The 21,950-nt window shown below is 45.0% G+C and overlaps 1 protein-coding gene across 5 annotated transcripts in view; it reads right to left on the bottom strand.

The window, feature by feature from the left end:
• The window catches only part of LOC115166986 (protein unc-13 homolog C-like), a 223,886-nt gene that overhangs the window by 146,941 nt on the left and 54,995 nt on the right, over positions 1–21,950 (bottom strand). For all 5 annotated transcript variants that reach the window (XR_003870418.1, XM_029720976.1, XM_029720977.1 and 2 more), the window contains 7 exons: positions 20,796–20,965; positions 19,977–20,092; positions 19,602–19,765; positions 15,299–15,452; positions 14,161–14,229; positions 7,872–7,961; positions 1,890–2,018 (listed from right to left, as the gene is read on the bottom strand). Coding sequence is in view for 4 of the 5 variants with exons in the window: in XM_029720976.1 (XP_029576836.1) it covers positions 1,890–2,018; positions 7,872–7,961; positions 14,161–14,229; positions 15,299–15,452; positions 19,602–19,765; positions 19,977–20,092; positions 20,796–20,965 (892 nt within the window). In the remaining variant the exon portion in view is untranslated. The remainder of the gene's footprint in view (positions 1–1,889; positions 2,019–7,871; positions 7,962–14,160; positions 14,230–15,298; positions 15,453–19,601; positions 19,766–19,976; positions 20,093–20,795; positions 20,966–21,950) is intronic.

Raw genomic sequence — 21,950 nt, forward strand, 5'->3', positions numbered from 1 at the left:
TGTGTGTGTGTGTGTGTGTGTGTGTGTGTGTGTGTGTGTTGATGGAGTAGGTGTCTGGTCTATAAGTGTGTGTGTGTGTGTGTGTGTTGATGGAGTAGGTGTCTGGTCTATAAGTGTGTGTGTGTGTTGATGGAGTGTGTGACTCGTCTGTGAGTGCGTTAGACTGAGTTGTAATTAGTGGCTGTATCTATCTCTCAGCTGGGTAATTGCTAAAAACCCCTCAGGCTGTTCCTGCAAAGGAAGATTATTATTCAACTTCTACAGTTATAAACTCCTTGTTATAGACCAGCAGGACATTACCTCACTGTTACAGAACTTGCCTTTTACAGAACAGATAGACATGACTGTTACAGACCTGTAGGACATTATCTCTCTGTTAGACAGAACACACTAACTCCTGTAGTGCACCTTAGGACTGACAGAGGGCCGATATAGGAAGGATATAAAATGAATATAGGACTGAGTGTACACAACATTAGGAATACCTGTTCCTTCGATGACATAGACTGACCAGATGAATCCAGGTGAAAGCTATGATCCCTTATTGATGCCACCTGTTAAATCCACTTCAATCAGTGTAGATGAAGGGGAGGAGACAGGTTAAAGAAGGATTTTTAAGCCTTTAGACAATTGAGACATGGATTGTGTCTGTGTGCCATTCAGAGGATGAATGGGCAAGACAAAAGATTTAAGTGCCTTTGAACCAGGCTGCATCACATCCGGCCGTGATTGGGAGTCCCATAGGGCAGCGCACAATTGGCCCAGCATCGTCCGGGTTTGGCTGGGGTAGGCCATCATTGTAAATAAAATAAATAAAAAATACATTGAATGGTAGTAGGTGCCAGGCGCACAGGTTTGTGTCAAGAACTGCAATGCTGCTGGGTTTTTCATGCTCAACAGTTTCCTGTGTGTATCAAGAATGATCCATCACCCATCCAGCCGACTTGACACAACTGTGGGAAGCATTGGATTCAACATAGGCCAGCACCACTGTGGAACGCTTTCGACACCTTGTAGAGTCCATACCCCAACGAATTGAGGCTGTTCTGAGGGCAAAAGGGGATGGTGCAACTAAATACTAAGAAGGTATTCCTAATTCTTTGTACACTCAGCATATATAGGACTGATATAAGCCTTTACATAGTACTGATATAGGATTTTACATAGTACTGATATAGGATTTAACATAGTACTGATATAGGATTGAATATAGGACTGATATAGGATTTAATATAGGTCTGATATAGGGTTTAATATAGGGGTGATGAAGGGTTTAATATAGGGGTGATATAGGAGTGATATAGGATTTAATATAGGAGTGATATAGGATTTAATATAGGAGTGATAAAAGGTTTAATGTAGGGGTGATATAGGGTTTAATATAGGGGTGATATAGGAGTGATATAGGATTTAATATAGGAGTGATATAGGATTTAATATAGGAGTGATAAAGGGTTTAATATAGGGGTGATATAGGATTTAATATAGGAGTGATAAAGGGTTTAATATAGGGGTGATATAGGATTTAATATAGGAGTGATATAGGATTTAATATAGGAGTGATAAAGGGTTTAATGTAGGGGTGATATAGGGTTTAATATAGGGGTGATATAGGAGTGATATAGGATTTAATATAGGAGTGATATAGGATTTAATATAGGTCTGATATAGGGTTTAATATAGGGGTGATATAGGAGTGATATAGGATTTAATATAGGAGTGATAAAGCGTTTAATGTAGGGGTGATATAGGGTTTAATATAGGAGTGATATAGGAGTGATATAGGATTTAATATAGGAGTGATATAGGATTTAATATAGGAGTGATAAAGGGTTTAATATAGGGGTGATATAGGATTTAATATAGGAGTGATATAGTGCCTGTTTTACCTGGTCTAGTAGCTGGTTGTAGAGTTCATGACAGTTGTCAAAGATGTATTTGTATGTTGAGTCCAGACAGGCTCTGACACAGTCCTTCACCACCATACTGGCTCTGGGAGGACTCTGTAGCTCCTGTACCTGTAATACAGATAGGAACAAAGTCAACACACACACACACACACACACACACACACACACACACACACACACACACACACACACACATTTTAAAGTTGTACCTTTAGAATGGTAAATAATAAGGAATAAATCTTTAAAAAATGTAAATAGACCTCTCTATCCGTGATTCTTTGAAACCTACTGTATACTGTCTGTGTGTTCAGGAGAACTTGTGTGTGTGTGTGTGTGTGTGTGTGTGTGTGTGTGTGTGTGTGTGTGTGTGTGTGTGTGTGTGTGTGTGTGTGATTCAGAGGGGTTGGGTTACACACTTCGGTTGAACACACTTCAGCTGAATGCATTCAGTTGTGCGATTGACTAGGTATCCCCTTTCCCTTTCCCTTAATGTGCAGGGTGGCTGGAAGTGGGAGTGAAAGCTCATGTAACATAAAGTGACAATTCTCATTCCTCCCCCCATGCCATCTCCCCTTCAGCTGCCATCTTAGTTACGCCTGGCCGCTCCATTCTCTGTGCATCCGACCCACACCACAACACAGCCTTCCTGAGTGGGAGTGGGAGTGGGAGTCCACCGGTGTCTTTGTGTGTGTGTTTGCGTGCGTGTCGACCGGTTTTTGTGTGTGTGTGTGTGTGTGTATGTGTGTGTGTGGGTGTGTGTGTGTTTGCGCCTGTGTGTATGAAGCAGAGCACTGGGCTGTTTTTAAACCTAGATAAATCAGCGTGCAGGCTGGGAACTGGGGGAGAGGATTACAGGGCGATGATTGCACTGGGAGAGAGGGTGGATAAAACGCTTCACACACAGACACACACACACACGCACACACACACACACACACACACACACACACACACACACACACACACACACACACACACACACACACACACACACACACACACACACACACACACACACATATGGATAATTGTCATCAGTATGGAGGAACATAAATCAGTCAATATGACTCGTTGGGCATTCAGACAGACATATTTTATAGCATATTTGCTGCTGCTCCCTGCTCAGATGGATCTACAGAAAGAATAGAATAATCAGTGTTTCTGCTTAGTGTGTGAGGGTGAGTGTGTGTGTGTATATATGTATATATATATATATATATATACTGCTCAAAAAAATAAAGGGAACACTTAAACAACACAATGTAACTCCAAGTCAATCACACTTCTGTGAAATCAAACTGTCCAGTTAGGAAGCAACACTGATTAACAATACATTTCACATGCTGTTGTGCAAATGGAATAGACAACAGGTGGAAATTATAGGCAATTAGCAAGACACCCCCAAAAAAGGAGTGGTTCTGCAGGTGGTAACCACAGACCACTTCTCAGTTCCTATTCTTCCTGGCTGATGTTTTGGTCACTTTTGAATGCTGGCGGTGCTTTCACTGTAGTGGTAACATGAGACGGAGTCTACAACCCACACAAGTGGCTCAGGTAGTGCAGCTCATCCAGGATGGCACATCAATGCGAGCTGTGGCAAGAAGGTTTGCTGTGTCTGTCAGCGTAGTGTTCAGAGTATGGAAGCACTGCCAGAGCCCTGCAAAATGACCTCCAGCAGGCCACAAATGTGCATGTGTCTGCTCAAACGGTCAGAAACAGACTCCATGAGGGTGGTATGAGGGCCCGACGTCCACAGGTGGGGGTTGTGCTTACAGCCCAACACCGTGCAGGACGTTTGGCATTTGCCAGAGACCACCAAGATTGGCAAATTCGCCACTGACGCCCTGTGCTCTTCACAGATGAAAGCAGGTTTACACTGAGCACGTGACAGACGTGACAGAGTCTGGAGACGCCGTGGAGAACGTTCTGCTGCCTGCAACATCCTCCAGCATGACCGGTTTGGCGGTGGGTCAGTCATGGTGTGGGGTGGCATTTCTTTTGGGGGTCGCACAGCCCTCCATGTGCTCGCCAGAGGTAGCCTGACTGCCATTAGGTTCCGAGATGAGATCCTCAGACCCCTTGTGAGACCATATGCTGGTGCGGTTGGCCCTGGGTTCCTCCTAATGCAAGACAATGCTAGACCTCATGTGGCTGGAGTGTGTCAGCAGTTCCTGCAAGAGGAAGGCATTGGTGCTATGGACTGGCCCGCCCGTTCCCCAGACCTGAATCCAATTAAGCACATCTGGGACATCATGTCTCGCTCCATCCACCAACGCCACGTTGCACCACAGACTGTCCAGGAGTTGGCGGATGCTTTAGTCCAGGTCTGGGAGGAGATCCCTCAGGAGACCATCCGCCACCTCATCAGGAGCATGCCCAGGCATTGTAGGGAGGTCAGACAGGCACGTGGAGGCCACACACACTACTGAGCCTCATTTTTACTTGTTTTAAGGACATTACATCAAAGTTGGATCAGCCTGTAGTGTGGTTTTCCACTTTAATTTTGAGTGTGACTCCAATGTGTGTGTTTGCGAAATTGAGACATCCATGGGTTGATAAATTGAGACATCCATGGGTTGATAAATTGGATTTCCATGGATTATTTATGTGTGATTTTGTTGTCAGAACATTCAACTATGTAAAGAAAAAAGGATTTAATAAGATTATTTCTTTCATTCAGATCTAGGATGTGTTGTTTAAGTGTTCCCTTTATTTTTTAGAGCAGTATATATACAGTGGGGGAAAAAGTATTTGATCCCCTGCTGATTTTGTACGTTTGCCCACTTACAAAGAAATTATCTGTCTATAATTTTAATGGTAGGTTTATTTGAACAGTGAGAGACAGAATAACAACAACAAAATCCAAAAATGTTATAAAATGATTTGAATTTTAATGAGGGTAATAAGTATTTGACCCCTCTGCAAAACATGACTTAGTACTTGGTGGCAAAACCCTTGTTGGCAATCACAGAGGTCAGATTCTTGTAGTTGTCCACCAGGGTTGCACACATCTCAGGAGGGATTTTGTCCCACTCCTCTTTGCAGATCATTAAGGTTTCGAGGATGACGTTTGGCAACTCGAACCTTCAGCTCCCTCCACAGATTTTCTATGGGATTAGGGTCTGGAGACTGGCTACGCCACTCCAGGACCTTAATGTGCTTCTTCTTGAGCCACTCCTTTGTTGCCTTGGTGTCTTGAGATGTTGCTTCAATATATCCACATAATTGTCCTTCCTCATGCTGCCATCTATTTTGTTAAGTGCACCAGTCCCTCCTGCAGCAAAGCAACCCCACAGCATGATGCTGCCACCCCCGTGCTTCACGGTTGGGATGGTGTTCTTCGGCTTGCAAGCTTCCCCCTTTTTCCTCCAAACATAACGATGGTCATTATGGCCAAACAGTTCTATTTTTGTTTCATCAGACTAGAGGACATTTCTCCAAAAAGTACGATCTTTGTCCCCATGTGCAGTTGCAATCCGTAGTCTGGCTTTTTTATGGCGGTTTTTCGAGCAGTGGCTTCTTCCTTGCTGAGCGGCCTTTCAGGTTATGTCGATATAGGACTCGTTTTACTGTGGATATGGATACTTTTGTACCCATTTCCTCCAGCTTCTTCACACGGTCCTTTACTGTTGTTCTGGGATTGATTTGCACTTCTTGTACCAAAGTACGTTCATCTCTAAGAGACAGAACGTGTCTCCTTCCTGAGCGGTATGAAGGTCTGCGTGGTCCCATGGTGTTTGATCATATTACTCCAGTGCTAGCCTCCCTACACTGGCTTCCTGTTAAGGCAAGGGCTGATTTCAAGGTTTTACTGCTAACCTACAAAGCATTACATGGGCTTGCTCCTACCTATCTTTCCGATTTGGTCCTGCCGTACATACCTACACGTACGCTATGGTCACAAGACGCAGGCCTCCTAATTGTCCCTAGAATTTCTAAGCAAACGGCTGGAGGTAGGGCTTTCTCCTATAGAGCTCCATTTTTATAGAATGGTCTGCCTACCCATGTGAGAGACGCAGACTCAGTCTCAACCTTTAAGTCTTTACTGAAGACTTATCTCTTCAGTAGGTCCTATGATTAAGTATAGTCTGGCCCAGGAGTGTGAAGGTGAACGGAAAGGCTGGAGCAACGAACCGCCCTTGCTGTCTCTGCCTTGCCGGTTCCCCTCTTTCCACTGGGATTCTCTGCCTCTAACCCTATTACAGGGGCTGAGTCACTGACTTACTGGTGTTCTTCCATGCCGTCCATGGGAGGGGTGCGTCACTTGAGTGGGTTGAGTCACTGACGTGGTCTTCCTGTCTGGGTTGGCGCCCCCCCCCTTGGGTTGTGCCATGGCGGAGATTTTTGTGGGCTATACTCAGCCTTGTCTTCGGACGGTAAGTTGATGGTTGTAGACATCCCTCTAGTGGTGTGGGGGCTGTGCTTTGGCAAAGTGGGTGGGGTTATATCCTGCCTGTTTGGCCCTGTCCGGGGGTATCATCGGATGGGGCTACAGTGTCTTCTGATCCCTCCTGTCTCAGCCTCCAGTATTTATGCTGCAGTAGTTTGTGTCGGGGGGCTAGGGTCAGTCTGTTACATCTGGAGTGTTCTCTTGTCTTATCCGGTGTCCTGTGTGAATTGAAATATGCTCTCTCTAATTCTCTCTTTCTCTCTTTCTTTCTTTCTTTCTTTCTCTCGGAGGACCTGAGCCCTAGGACCATGCCTCGGGACTACCTGGCATGATGACTCCTTGCTGTCCCCAGTCCACCTGGCCATGCTGCTGCTCCAGTTTCAACTGTTCTGCCTGCGGCTACGGAACCCTGACCTGTTCACCGGACGTGCTTGTTGCACCCTCGACAACTTCTATGATTATTATTATTTGACCATGCTGGTCATTTATGAACATTTTAACATCTTGACCATGTTCTGTTATAATATCTACCCGGCACAGCCAGAAGAGGACTGGCCACCCCTCATAGCCTGGTTCCTATCTAGGTTTCTTCCTAGGTTTTTGGCCTTTCTAGGGAGTTTTTCCTAGGGAGTTTTTTCTAGCCACCGTGCTTCTTTCACATGCATTGCTTGCTGTTTGGGGTTTTAGGCTGAGTTTCTGTACAGCACCTTGAGATTTCAGCTGATATACGAAGGGCTATATAAATTTGATTTGATTTGATTTGTTTATACTTGCATACTATTGTTTGTTACAGATGAACGTGGTACTTTCAGGCGTTTGGAAATTGCTCCCAAGGATGAACCAGACTTGAGGAGGTCTACACATTATTTTCTGAGGTCTTGGCTGATTTCTTTTGATTTTCCCATGATGTCAAGCAAAGAGGCACTGAGTTTGAAGGCAGGCCTTGAAATACATCCACAGGTACACCTCCAATTGACTCAAATGATGTCAATTAGCCTATCAGAAGCTTCTAAAATCATGACATCATTTTATGGAATTTTCCAAGCTGTTTAAAGGCACAGTCAACTTAGTGTATGTAAACTTCTGACCCACTGGAATTGTGATACAGTGAATTATAAGTGAAATAATCTGTCTGTAAACAATTGTTGGAAAAATTACTTGTGTCATGCACAAAGTAGATGTCCTGACCGACTTGTCAATACTATAGTTTGTTAATAAGAAATTTGTGGAGTGGTTGAAAAACGAGTTTCAATGACTCCAACCTAAGTGTATGTAAACTTCCGACTTCAACTGTAAAAAAAAAAAAATATATATATATATATAGTTTCTGCGTGTTGTGTGGGAGGCCTGTTTATAACCATAATCAGTATTGACTATCACTGTAAAGGCAAGCATTAAATGTACCAATTTGCTAATTAATTGATAAGCATGCTTCTACTACAATAAACTGGGAGTGTCACACACACACACACACACACACACACACACACACACACACACACACACACACACACACACACACACACACACACACACACACAGACACAGACACACACAGAGTGTGTACATACCTTCATCCTGAAGAAGGTGATGCTGGTGAGAAGATCCACAGTAGACTTCAGATCCTGGAGACGCTCTGGGTTACCAGCTGGGAAATTATCCTGCAGGAGAAAGTAATTAAGTGATTGGTTCTCTCTCTACTGCTCCCTTCTCATTGTCCATCTCTCTACAGTTAAGGCTCTATTCAATCTGCATCACTGAAGTTAAGTGTTACAGCATGATTGAAATTGGAAGGCAATGCTCTCGCGTTAACAGAGACTATATTCATGGTAAACGCTGCATATGTCGGCTCAATGGGAAATTACCTTTACATTTCTATCACGCAACCTGGAACGCTTCATCCATACAGACTGAATAGAGCTCTTCATTTGTAATGCGCTTTTCATCTAAAAACAATCCCAACGTGCTACAGTGTGTGTATTAGGATAATGAAACGAGGGTCATAGACAACAAGAAATAGCTATAAAAATCTGTTATTAACTAACTAACTAACTAACACTAGCCGACAGATTCACAAAGGGAAACAGCAGCCAGTGGCAGTCTATTCCCCCCCTGGAAACATACAGTATTATAACTAGGTGGGGTACGGCCCTCAAGGTGGGATCAGGTGCTGAAGGCCACTCGTCTCACAACACTGTATCCCACGCAGTCTCATAATTCATTCACACATTGATATTGATGATGGGACACATCTAGCCATCATCACTAAACGAGTTTGATGTCTGGTCGTTTAGTGCTAAAGCCCCATGGCCCTGTGTGATGGAAACCTCCCATTCATGCTCAGAGCACCGTGACAGGAGAGCTTTCAACACACACGTGCACCCTGATAGGCTGAGAAAAGGTGCTTGGTGAACTATACATTACTGCCCCCCACCCTCCCTTCTCTTTACCACAGACTGGCACGCACCCACACACACACGCACGCACGCACGCACGCACGCACGCACGCACACACACACACACACACACACACACACACACACACACACACACACACACACACCCATGCGCGCACACACACACACCCACGCGCGCACACACACGCACGCACGCACCCACCCACGCGCGCACACACACGCACGCACCCACGCACGCACACACACCTCCCAAGTAACTTTGAGATCAAACCTAATGAACTCTAACCCTAACCATTAGACCAATAACTACTCAGTGTTTGACAGAGTCTAAAAAGGGCCTGAAATCTGTGTGCTCTGATCTGAGGAGGAACTGTTCTGTTTTTTGCCTGCTCGGGGCTCAATAGGTTTTGCTGTACTGCCAGTGATGGTTTAGAGTAGGCTGGTGAGGAAATGTCAGTGGATTCTTTACTGAGTCCGTTACTTAAAGTCAACATGAACTCTAAATGAACAGAAGAGCGCATCCCCAAAAGCACCCTATTCCCTATGTAGTGCACTACTTTTGACCAGGACCCATAAGGCTCTCATTAAAAGTAGTGCACTACATAGGGAGTATGGTGCAAGATGGGACGCACAGAAACTCTCTGTCAATCACAAAAGTAACCCAGAAAGATCATGGACTCAAAGACCATGTATGAAAGCATCAATTCCGCTCAGTCACTGATCACCGACAAAACTCATTCACTAAACAAACATTCAACTGTGTATTGTGTTTGCAGCTTTATTGTCCTTACTTAGAACAACATCTTACATATCCACCCTAAACTAATATAAAATATCCATACTCTAAAAATACATCCCATATACAGTACCTCAACGTCTACCCTAAACAGACATCTTATATACCTCAACGTCTACCCTGAAACAACATCCTACCTAAACAGACATCCTATATCCCTCAGTATCTACCATAAACCATCACCATAGAAACCTAAACAGACATTCTATATCCCTCAGTATCTACCATAAACCATCACCATAGAAACCTAAACAGACATCCTATATCCCTCAGTATCTACCATAAATCATCACCATATAAACCTAAACAGACATTCTATATCCCTCAGTATCTACCATAAACCATCACCATAGAAACCTAAACAGACATCCTATATCCCTCAGTATCTACCATAAATCATCACCATATAAACCTAAACAGACATTCTATATCCCTCAGTATCTACCATAAACCATCACCATAGAAACCTAAATGAACATTCCAGATCCCTCAGCCTCTACCATGTGTCAAGTTGGTATGAAGAGATTCGGGAGACAGACGCAGCAATGCGTAATAGGGTTTTTTATGGGGATGGTTGATGGAAGACCAAACAAACACTATACAAAAACACAAGGTTGAAACCCAACCAAAAGAGAGAGGAGTACCTCAAATAAATAACACACGCGCACAATGATGAACACACGGGACAAAACCCGTAATCATCTGCGCAATCCACAATGGTACGAAAGCCAAAACACACAGCACAGGTACTCACACACACCAACGGACATAATAACAATAATGGACAGCCCAATGGAAACCAAAGGGCACACTTATACAAGTCCTAATCAGTGGGAATAGGGAACAGGTGTCCATAATGAAAGTTCCGGAGGGATCCGTGACAGTACCCCCCCCCCCCCCACACACCGATGCACCAGCAGCGCAACGACTCTGGGCCTAGAGGAAGATCACAGGAACGCAGTGCAGGTTGATCAGGACCCGATGCAGCTGCCGAAGTTCCGTCGTCGTCGCACCCCGAAGTTGTGGCTGCTGAAGTGGCGTCGTCAGAAGGGGCCAGTTGTGGCTGCTGAAGTGGCGTCGTCAGACGGGCCAGTTGTGGCTGCTGAAGTGGCGTCGTCAGACGGGCCAGTTGTGGCTGCTGAAGTGGCGTCGTCAGCAGGGCCAGTTGTGGCTGCTGAAGTGGCGTCGTCAGACGGGCCAGTTGTGGCTGCTGAAGTGCCGTCGTCAGACGGGCCAGTTGTGGCTGCTGAAGTGGCGTCGTCAGACGGGCCAGTTGTGGCTGCTGAAGTGGCGTCGTCAGACGGGCCAGTTGTGGCTGCTGAAATGGCGTCGTCAGACGGGCCAGTTGTGGCTGCTGAAGTGGCGTCGTCAGACGGGCCAGTTGTGGCTGCTGAAGTGGCGTCATCAGACGGGCCAGTTGTGGCTGCTGAAGTGGCGTCGTCAGAAGGGCCAGTTGTGGCTGCTGAAGTGGCGTCGTCAGACGGACCAGTCGCAGCGTCGTCGGACGGGCCATTCCTGCTGTCTCCCTTAATGGTCCATTATTCTGTCACGTTGGTATGACGAGATTCGGGAGACAGACACAGGAATGAATAATAGGGTTTTTCATTGTACCCAAATTACGGCGTGCCGTGTAAAGGCACAGGGACGAAGACCAAATCAAAATCCTATATCCCTCAGTTCACCCTAAATATACATATGCCTGAACGTTTACCCTAAATAGACAACCTATATCCCCAGTTCACCCTAAATATACATATGCCTGAATGTCTACCCTAAATAGACAACTTATATCCCTCAATGTCTACTTCAACATGTAGCCTAAATAGACATCCTAGAAGTAGTGAATGGTAATGTATCACCATTACATTTATTTTGGGGTCCCCAGTTCACGTCAAGGGTCTGGAAGGCGTTCATGGAATGTCTGGGGGTCTCCGTCAGCCTTACCTCAGGTTTTCACCCCGAGAGTAACGGGCAGGTGGAGAGAGTTAACCAGGATGTGGGTAGGTTTCTGAGGTCTTATTGCCAGGATAGGAGTGGGCATGGGCGGAGTGGGCGGCGTTTGCGCCCTGGGCAGATATAGCCCAGAACTCGCTCCGCCACTCCTCCACTAACCTCTCTCCCTTTCAGTGTGTGTTAGGGTATCAGCTGGTTCTGGCCCCTTGGCATCAGAGTCAGACCGAGGCTCCTGCGGTGGACGACTGTTTCCGGCGCGCGGAGGAAATATGGGACGCCGCCCACGTCCACCTTCAGCGCTCCGTACTGCGCCAGAAATTTGGCGTAGACCGTCACCGCAGTGAGGCCCCGGTGTTCGCACCGGAAGTCGATGCCCCTCCTTGTTCGGGCGGTGCTCGGCGGTCCACGTCACCGGTCTTCTAGCCATTATTGATCCATTTTTCCTTTTCCATTGGTTTTGTCTTGTCTTCCTACACACCTGGTTCCAATCCCATTCATTACATGTTGTGTATTTAACCCTCTGTTTCCCCTCATGTCCTTGTCAGAGATTGTTTGTTATGTGCTCGTGTTGTTGGATTGGTGCGCGACGGGTTATTATACCCATGTTTATTTTATTATGTACTTTGGTTTTGGAGTTTGTTTTTACTTTATTAAACTACTCCAGTTACACCAAGTTTGTTTCTCCTGCGCCTGACTTCCCTGCCACCTACACACACGACGTGACAACAGGGGACATCACAGAGGGACAAATCAGCTGTTACACTGTGTCGCTGCATATTCTGACTCCCCTGACGAATACGTTTAAAAGAGTGGGGGATACTCTCTCTGTCCATTCATCCCTCAGTTTTAGAAAAAAGCAAACTCAATCTGCTTCAGAATATCATTACGGAGAAATCCATACGCCGAGTGAGCGGAGAGACTGAATGGCCTGATCTGAATCTCATTACTGTACTACAACAAGGGGTGTGTGTGTGTGTGTGTTTCTGTGAATTGATGTGGGAGCAGAAGGGGAGCGGCAGCAGTCAGAAACAATGTGACATTTCCTGACTGCTTTCAATCAGAGTGTGAATAACACGACACCAGCAATCTGAAAAGACAAGCACAGTGAAAAACCTGCCCCGCTCTCTGTCTTTACCTCTATAATCACACAGTGAAAAACCTGCCCCGCTCTCTGTCTTTACCTCTATAATCACACAGTGAAAAACCTGCCCCGCTCTCTGTCTTTACCTCTATAATCACACAGTGAAAAACCTGCCCCGCTCTCTGTCTTTACCTCTATAATCACACAGTGAAAAACCTGCCCCGCTCTCTGTCTTTACCTCTATAATCACACAGTGAAAAACCTGCCCCGCTCTCTGTCTTTACCTCTATAATCACACAGTGAAAAACCTGCCCAGCTCTCTGTCTTTACCTCTATAATCACACAGTGAAAAACCTGCCCCGCTCTCTGTCTTTACCTCTATAATCACACAGTGAAAAACCTGCCCCGCTCTCTGTCTTTACCTCTATAATCACACAGTGAAAAACCTGCCCCGCTCTCTGTCTTTACCTCTATAATCACACAGTGAAAAACCTGCCCCGCTCTCTGTCTTTACCTCTATAATCACACAGTGAAAGACCTGCCCCGCTCTCTGTCTTTACCTCTATAATCACACAGTGAAAAACCTGCCCCGCTCTCTGTCTTTACCTCTATAATCACACAGTGAAAAACCTGCCCCGCTCTCTGTCTTTGTCTCTATAATCACACAGTGAAAAACCTGCCCCGCTCTCTGTCTTTACCTCTATAATCACACAGTGAAAAACCTGCCCCGCTCTCTGTCTTTACCTCTATAATCACACAGTGAAAAACCTGCCCCGCTCTCTGTCTTTACCTCTATAATCACACAGTGAAAAACCTGCCCCGCTCTCTGTCTTTACCTCTATAATCACACAGTGAAAAACCTGCCCCGCTCTCTGTCTTTACCTCTATAATCACACAGGGAAAAACCTGCCCCGCTCTCTGTCTTTGTCTCTATAATCACACAGTGAAAAACCTGCCCCGCTCTCTGTCTTTACCTCTATAATCACACAGTGAAAAACCTGCCCCGCTCTCTGTCTTTACCTCTATAATCACACAGTGAAAAACCTGCCCTGCTCTCAGTCTTTACCTCTATAATCACACAGTGGGACAGGACTAGTGAACAGGACTAGTGCACAGGACTAGTGGACAGGACTAGTGAACAGGACTAGTGAACAGGACTAGTGCACAGGACTAGTGCACAGGACTAGTGGACAGGACTAGTGAACAGGACTAGTGAACAGGACTAGTGTACAAGTGTAATGGACAGGACTAGTGAACAGGACTAGTGTACAAGTGTAATGGACAGGACTAGTGAACAGGACTAGTGAACAGGACTAGTGAACAGGACTAGTGGACAGGACTAGTGTACAAGTGTAATGGACAGGACTAGTGCACAGGACTAGTGGACAGGACTAGTGAACAGGACTAGTGAACAGGACTAGTGAACAGGACTCATGGAGATAGAAATCATTACAACCATTCATCTCTAGGTACAACCCCTGAACAGATCATCCTATTATACACAGACACCTGCTGTTTTACAGCACTCTACAATACACACACACACACACACACACACACACACACACACACACACACACACACACACACACACACACACACAGAGTACAAACCCGGTACTTGGACAGATCAATCCTCAGAGAGTTGTGCAGCTGATCTAGAAGTTTGACAAATTTCTCTCTCTGTGAGAAAAACAGATATATAGATTTCTCCATTAGTAAAGCAATCACACTGTGAGTTCAACTTAACTTTGAACTTCTAATTTAATACATTTGTTTTGGGGGGTATTTGAAAGGGCAGAATATATTGTGTAGACGAGGAAACCAAAAACATAACAGTACTGATCAATATTCATGATTTCAGTGAGATGTTTTCAAATGCCCATAAACAATGTAGTTGAGAAGTGTGTGTAGGTGAGTGTGTGTGTAGGTGAGAGGTGTGTGTAGGTGAGTGGGTGTGTAGCTGAGAAGTGTGTGTAGGTGAGTGTGTGTGTGTAGGTGAGAAGTGTGTGTAGGTGAGTGTGTGTGTGTAGGTGAGAAGTGTGTGTAGGTGAGTGTGTGCGTAGATGAGTGTGTGTGTAGATGAGTGTGTGTGTAGGTGAGTGTGTGAGTAGATGAGTGTGTGTGTAAGTGAGTGTGTGTGTAGATGAGAGGTGTGTGTAGGTTAGTGTGTGTGTAGGTGAGAAGTGTATGTAGGTGAGTGTGTGTGTAGATGAGTGTGTGTGTAGGTGAGTGTGTGTGTAGGTGAGAGGTGTGTGTAGGTGAGTGTGTGTGTAGATGAGAGGTGTGTGTAGATGAGAGGTGTGTGTAGGTTAGTGTGTGTGTAGGTGAGAAGTGTATGTAGGTGAGTGTGTGTGTAGATGAGTGTGTGTGTAGGTGAGTGTGTGTGTAGGTGAGAGGTGTGTGTAGGTGAGTGTGTGTGTAGGTGAGTGTGTGTAGGTGAGTGTGTGTAGGTGAGTGTGTGTGTAGGTGAGTGTGTGTGTAGGTGAGAGGTGTGTGTAGGTGAGTGTGTGCGCGTGCGCGTGCGTGTGTAGGTGAGTGTGTGTGTAGGTGAGAGGTGTGTGTAGGTGAGTGTGTGTGTAGATGAGTGTGTGTGTAGGTGAGTGTGTGTGTAGGTGAGTGTGTGTGTAGGTGAGTGTGTGTGTAGGTGAGAGGTGTGTGTAGGTGAGTGTGTGTGTAGGTGAGAGGTGTGTGTAGGTGAGAGGTGTGTGTAGGTGAGTGTGTGCGTGTGCGCGTGCGTGTGTGTTCTCACCCCAAAGTTGGATGCAGCGAAGCGGTCGGAGGCAGAGATGTTGGTTGAGACGGTGGTGGTGTGGGCAAAGTAGGCATTGATGTTGGCTAGCAGGTTACTCATCACCGCTGGAACCCCCGGACACATGTACTTAGAGGACAGACAGGAGAAATGCCTGGGGGGAGAGAGGTGAGGGGAGGGAGGGCAGGACAGAGAGAGGAAGCGAGGGAGAGAGAGGGAGGGAACGAGAGGGGGAGAGAGGGAGGGAAGGAGAGAGAGGGGGGTGTGTGGGGAGAAAGGGAGAGAGAGAGAGCGAAAGATATTAAAATACCGAAACACAAACTATTCTTTGAAGTGTGATTTAAGAAGTAACTTTCCTTTAATCATGAGAATGAGGTGATTATTCAACTAGTAGAGGAAAGATATTAGAGGAGATTAAATGAAAGAGTCAGAGAGAGAGAGAGAGAGAGAGAGAGAGAGAGAGAGAGAGAGAGAGAGAGAGAGAGAGAGAGAGAGAGAGAGAGAGAGAGAGAGAGAGGGAGAGAGAGAGAATACAGAACTCATTCACATTCTGCTTGTTGTAATGTCATGTGATTCCCAGCAGAGTGGAACCAGCTAGAAGGTCAATAACAGGAAGATTAGAAAACTCTGAATGGAATTGTAATGTTCCTTTAAAACCGATACACACACACAAACAAACATGCCGCCCCTCACTCCATTGATCTTAGGAGCTGCTCCAAATACCAGCAACAAGAGACAGGTGACTAGGCTGAGCCCCCCACACACACACATGCACGCACACAAAGTTCTGACAGCCAAGGTGTCCCGCTCTGTGTCTCAAACAACTGGGCTGCTATTCACTGTAACACTCCAATACCATGTTCACTGTAACACTCCAGTACTATGTTCACTGCAACACTCCAATACCATGTTCACTGTAACACTCCAATACCATGTTCAATGTAACACTCCAATACCATGTTCACTGCAACACTCCAGTACCATGTTCACTGTAACACTCCAATACCATGTTCAATGTAACACTCCAATACCATGTTCACTGCAACACTCCAGTGCCATGTTCACTGCAACACTCCAGTACCATGTTCACTGCAACACTCCAATACCATGTTCACTGTAACACTCCAGTACCATGTTCACTGTAACACTCCAATACCATGTTCACTGTAACACTGCAATACCATGTTCACTGTAACACTCCAATACCATGTTCACTGCAACACTCCAATACCATGTTCACTGCAACACTCCAGTACCATGTTCACTGCAACACTCCAATACCATGTTCACTGTAACACTCCAGTACCATGTTCACTGTAACACTCCAATACCATGTTCACTGTAACACTGCAATACCATGTTCACTGTAACACTCCAATACCATGTTCACTGCAACACTCCAATACCATGTTCACTGCAACACTCCAATACCATGTTCACTGTAACACTCCAGTACCATGTTCACTGTAACACTCCAGTACCATGTTCACTGTAACACTCCAGTACCATGTTCACTGCAACACTCCAGTACCATGTTCACTGCAACACTCCAATACCATGTTCACTGTAACACTCAATTACCATGTTCACTGCAACACTCCAATACCATGTTCACTGCAACACTCCAATACCATGTTCAATGTAACATTCCAATACCATGTTCACTGCAACACTCCAATACCATGTTCACTGCAACACTCCAATACCATGTTCACTGTAACACTCCAGTACCATGTTCACTGTAACACTCCAGTACCATGTTCACTGTAACACTCCAGTACCATGTTCACTGCAACACTCCAATACCATGTTCACTGTAACACTCCAGTACCATGTTCACTGCAACACTCCAATACCATGTTCACTGTAACACTCCAATACCATGTTCACTGCAACACTCCAATACCATGTTCACTGCAACACTCCAATACCATGTTCACTGTAACACTCCAATACCATGTTCACTGTAACACTCCAATACCATGTTCACTGCAACACTCCAGTACCATGTTCACTGCAACACTCCAATACCATGTTCACTGTAACACTCCAATACCAATATACACAGAGAGACACATACACACTCTGAACACATCATGTCCATGCCTATAGGCCTGAGTTGATGAAACTTCAAAAACATCTGATTCAGCTAATCCCAGACTTCTACGAAACGTCAATGCTACGCAACATAGTTCTGATTTCTTGAAACTTGTAAAACACCAGATTCAGCTAATCAACGTCCTCAGGAGCAACTGATTAGTAGAATTAGTTGTTGTAGGGTTGAAGCAAAATCCTCCAGAAGGGTATAGCTTCCCAAACGAAGGGACGGCCACCGCTGGGATATGTGGTTTAGATGGTCCATCCATTATAGAAGGTCTATTTGGATCAGAAGGTCTGTCTGCTGAGCTGGTGTAGAAGGCCTTCAGGGTCGACTCTCCTCTCTCCCCTCTCTCACTCAACTCAATTATATTCAATTCAATTCAAAGGGCATTATTGGAATGGGAAACATATGTTTACATTGCTAAAGCAGGTGAAATAGATAATCAACAATAGTGAAATAAACAATAAAAAATTGACAGTAAACATTACACTGACAAAAGATCCAAAAGAATAAAGGCATTTCAAATGTCATATAATGTCTATATACATTGTGGTAGCAATGTGCAAATAGTTAAAGTACAAAAGGGAAAATAAATAAACATAAATATGGGTTGTATTTACAATGGTGTTTGTTCTTCACTAGTTGACCTTTTCTTGTGGCAACAGGTCACAAATCTTGCTGCTGTGATGGTACACTGTGGTATTTCACCCAATAGATATGGGTGTTTATCAAAATTGGATTTGTTTTTTAATTCTTTGTGGATCTGTGTAATCTGAGGGAAATATGTGTCTCTAATATGGTCATACATTGGGCAGGAGGTTAGGAAGTGCAGCTCAGTTTCTACTTCATTTTGTGGGCAGTGTGCACATAGACTTTCTTCTCTTGAGAGCCAGGTCTTCCTACGGCGGCCTTTCTCAATAGCAAGGCTATGTTCACTGAGTCAGTACATAGTCAAAGCTTTCCTTAATTTTGGGTCAGTCAGTCACAGTGGTCAGGTATTCTGCCACTGTGTACTCTCTGTTCAGGACCAAATAGCATTCTAGTTTGCTCTGTTTCTTTGTTAATTCTTTCCAATGTGTCAAGTAATTATATTTTTGTTTTCTCATGATTTGGTTTGGACTAACTGTGTTGCTGTCCTGGGGCTATGTGGGGTCTGTTTGTGTTTGTGAACAGAGTCCCAGGACCAGCTTGCTTAGGGGACTCTTCTCTAGGTTCATCTCTCTCGCTCTCTCCCCCCTCTCTCTTGCTCTCTCTACCTCCCACTCTTTCTCTCTCTATCTCCCCCCTCTTGCCCTCTCTTTATCTCTCTTTCCCACTCTCTCTCTCTTTCTCTCCTCTATCTCCCGCTCCCCGCCCCCTCTCTCTCTCTTCCTCCCCCTCTCTCTCTCTCTCTCTCCCTCCCTCCCTCTCTCTCTGAGCTGAATCCATTAAACTAAACCTAAGTAGGTCATGGGAATAGTGAGAGAGAAGGAGAAGGCTGCCTCTTAACAGGTATCTATTCTGCTCTACAGTCAGGCATTGACTGTGCACTACTTTATAGTGCACTACTTTCGACCAGGGCCCATGGGGCTATTGGGGAATAGGGTGGCGTTTGGGACACGGCCTTTATATGAGATAGTTTAATACTGATAGAAGGAAAGGTTAACTTGAGGTGCATTTCAAAGGTTTTCAAAAATGAGCATCCCATTTATTTGGAAGGACAGCCATATCAATTATTTATTAAATAGCCTTTCAAAACACAGCGAGAGAGACAAAAAAAAGATGAGGGAGAGGGGTAGAGAGACGGAGAGAGAGAGACACACACAGATGCTCACATTGGGGAGCATAACTAATTACTGTGCTCTCAGCCTCCAGATTACCCAGAAGCACTTGCGGGAGGCGAGCGTGGAGAGAGAACACTGAGAACCATGATGACTTCCTGTGAATTCCCATGGTGGCTTTAGAGCGGGCAGCGCACAAGCACACACACACACACACACACACACACACACACACACACACACACACACACACACACACACGCAGCCAGGCGCTTCCTCTCTCACACATGCACACTGAACCATAGAAATTGAATCCATTGATTCTATAGTTTTAACACTGAGGACACAGAGCCATGCTTTCCTGTATTACATCAGCACAGCAGTAAGCCTTCAGAGAACCAAGAGGAGAGAAGAGGGAGAAAGAGAAAGAGAGCGTCCTTACGTCATGGCCTGGTAGATGGACTCTACTCCGTATCTCATGGCGAACTCGTCCACTATCTCCTGGGACACGTCGTCATAGTAGACCTTCCACGCCTCCTCTCCTTTCACCTCTGGGATCTTCACCGCTCCACTGTTCTTTACCTCCGTCAGGTGGTGGAACAGGTTCTAAAGGAAGAGAGAAAGACAGGATGAGGAGAATAACATGAGAGAAGAGGAGGAGAGGGAGACAGTTCCTGGAACAGGTTGTAAAGGAAGAGAGAAAGACAGGATGAAGAGAATAACATGAGAGAAGAGGAGGAGAGCGAGACAGTTCCTGGAACAGTTTCCATAGAGTGGAGAAATCCTTCAGACCAGTTAGTGAGTATAGATGTCTAACCTCATGTAAACAGGTGTACTGGCCGTGGGGCGGAGCTACTTTCTCCTCTCCCTTCATCTCCACGTTGAGCTTCAATCTGATGGCTCCCGACACCATCGACTTATCAGTTCTCTTATCTAGAACACAGAAACAGACTTATCAGTTCTCTTATCTAGAACACAGAACCAGACTTATCAGTTCTCTTATCTAGAACACAGAACCAGACTTATCAGTTCTCTTATCTAGAACACAGAACCAGATGCATCAGTCCTCTTATCCAGAAAATGGTACCGGTTTTATCTAGAACATAGAACCAAACTTAACTAGAATATAGAAACAGTCTAATCTAGAACATGGAAGCAGCTGGATCTGGAACATATAATCATTATTATCTAGAACATATAACCAGTCTAATCTACAACATATAACCAGTTTTATAGAGAACATAGAACCAGTCTAATCTAGAACATAGAACCAGTCTTATCTTGAACATGGAAGCAGTATGACCTGGAGCATAGAACCAGTCTTATCTAGAACATGGAAGCAGTATGATCTGGAACATAGAACCAGTATTCTCTAGAACATGGAAGCAGTCTGATCTGGAATATATAATCATTATTATCTAGAACATAGAAATATGATTCTCTAGAACATAGAACCAGTCTTATCTAGAACATAGAACCAGTATTCTCTAGAACATGGAAGCAGTCTGATCTGGAATATATAATCATTATTATCTAGAACATAGAAATATGATTCTCTAGAACATAGAACCAGTCTTATCTAGAACATAGAACCAGTTTTATCTGGAACATGGAAGCAGTATGATCTGGAACATACCCAGGTTGTACCACACATCCATCTCCCCGCTGAGCATGCGGACCTCGATGATGGTCTGACCCAGGAAGTCGTCCGACTCTCGTTTGAAGTGTTGTTTCATGCGAGACTTGATGTCATCATCCTCATCCCACACACGCACCTTGATCCGGTCTGTAGCGTTGTGACACTCACTGGACAGCAAAGCACCATGTGTAGAAAAACAGCACCAGTAAAGTGAGTTAGTTTAGGGCGATATTAAAAAAAGACAAGCCGCTATTATAATAAAAATACAATGATTATCGGAACACTTTGCTATTCTCATTCATTGCAGCTGCAGTGCTGGTTGTAGCATGAGTGGGTGTAGGGAGAACACACATCTTGACAGTGCTGAATAACAACTTAAACATGCTGTATTTGTTGAGTCTCTCTTTAGTCATAGTTTTAACAGTTTTGAATTCTCACAGTATCAACGTTGCTGTGCGTTCAAGATGTTTTTTACAGTCTATGGCTCGAGGAAACTGTGCAGGCACAGTGATCTGAACTATCTTATTGGCCAGCGGTAGGCCTGTAGGTGCTCTTGATTTCCTCTCTGGACCTGCTGGGTAAGCGGAGTTCTACCTTCAGACACATGAAGGGTCCAAAATGGGAACACTTTGCCTTCCCGTCATTAGGACTGCTGAATCAAGTGCATCTGATGCCTACAGCGCAAAAGGAATACAAAAATGGGGAACGTAAGGCTTTATTGCTGTTTTTTTTACAGAAATGTTTGGTGATTGACTAGGAATGCCTTGGAGATCAACCAGTCGATTGTGATCGACCGTTTGGTAACCACTGGTTTAGGGTGTCCAATCAAAAACGCATCTTTTGACCAATTGTGTTGATACTCCTCTGAGAAAACCAATTGTTCAAACCTCATGTCTCTATCATAATTTGTTCAAAAGTTATTGCCGTTTTTACCCTTGTAGGATGTCCCAAATTAGGGTGACTAAATTAGAGAAAAAAAGCTGTAAAAAATCTAGAAAATAGCCCTTGAAGGTGAAAAGCTGTGTGGCCCACTTCCCTCCTCCCTCCTCCCATCCTCTCTAGAGCCGCTCAGCTGTTTTATCTACTGATAGCAGCTCTGACCTAACTTGATATGACCTCACACTATCCTGGAGCACAAACAGACCTGGAGAC

This window comes from Salmo trutta, chromosome 29 (assembly GCF_901001165.1).
Source record: "Salmo trutta chromosome 29, fSalTru1.1, whole genome shotgun sequence".
Classification (NCBI taxonomy): Eukaryota; Metazoa; Chordata; class Actinopteri; order Salmoniformes; family Salmonidae; genus Salmo; species Salmo trutta.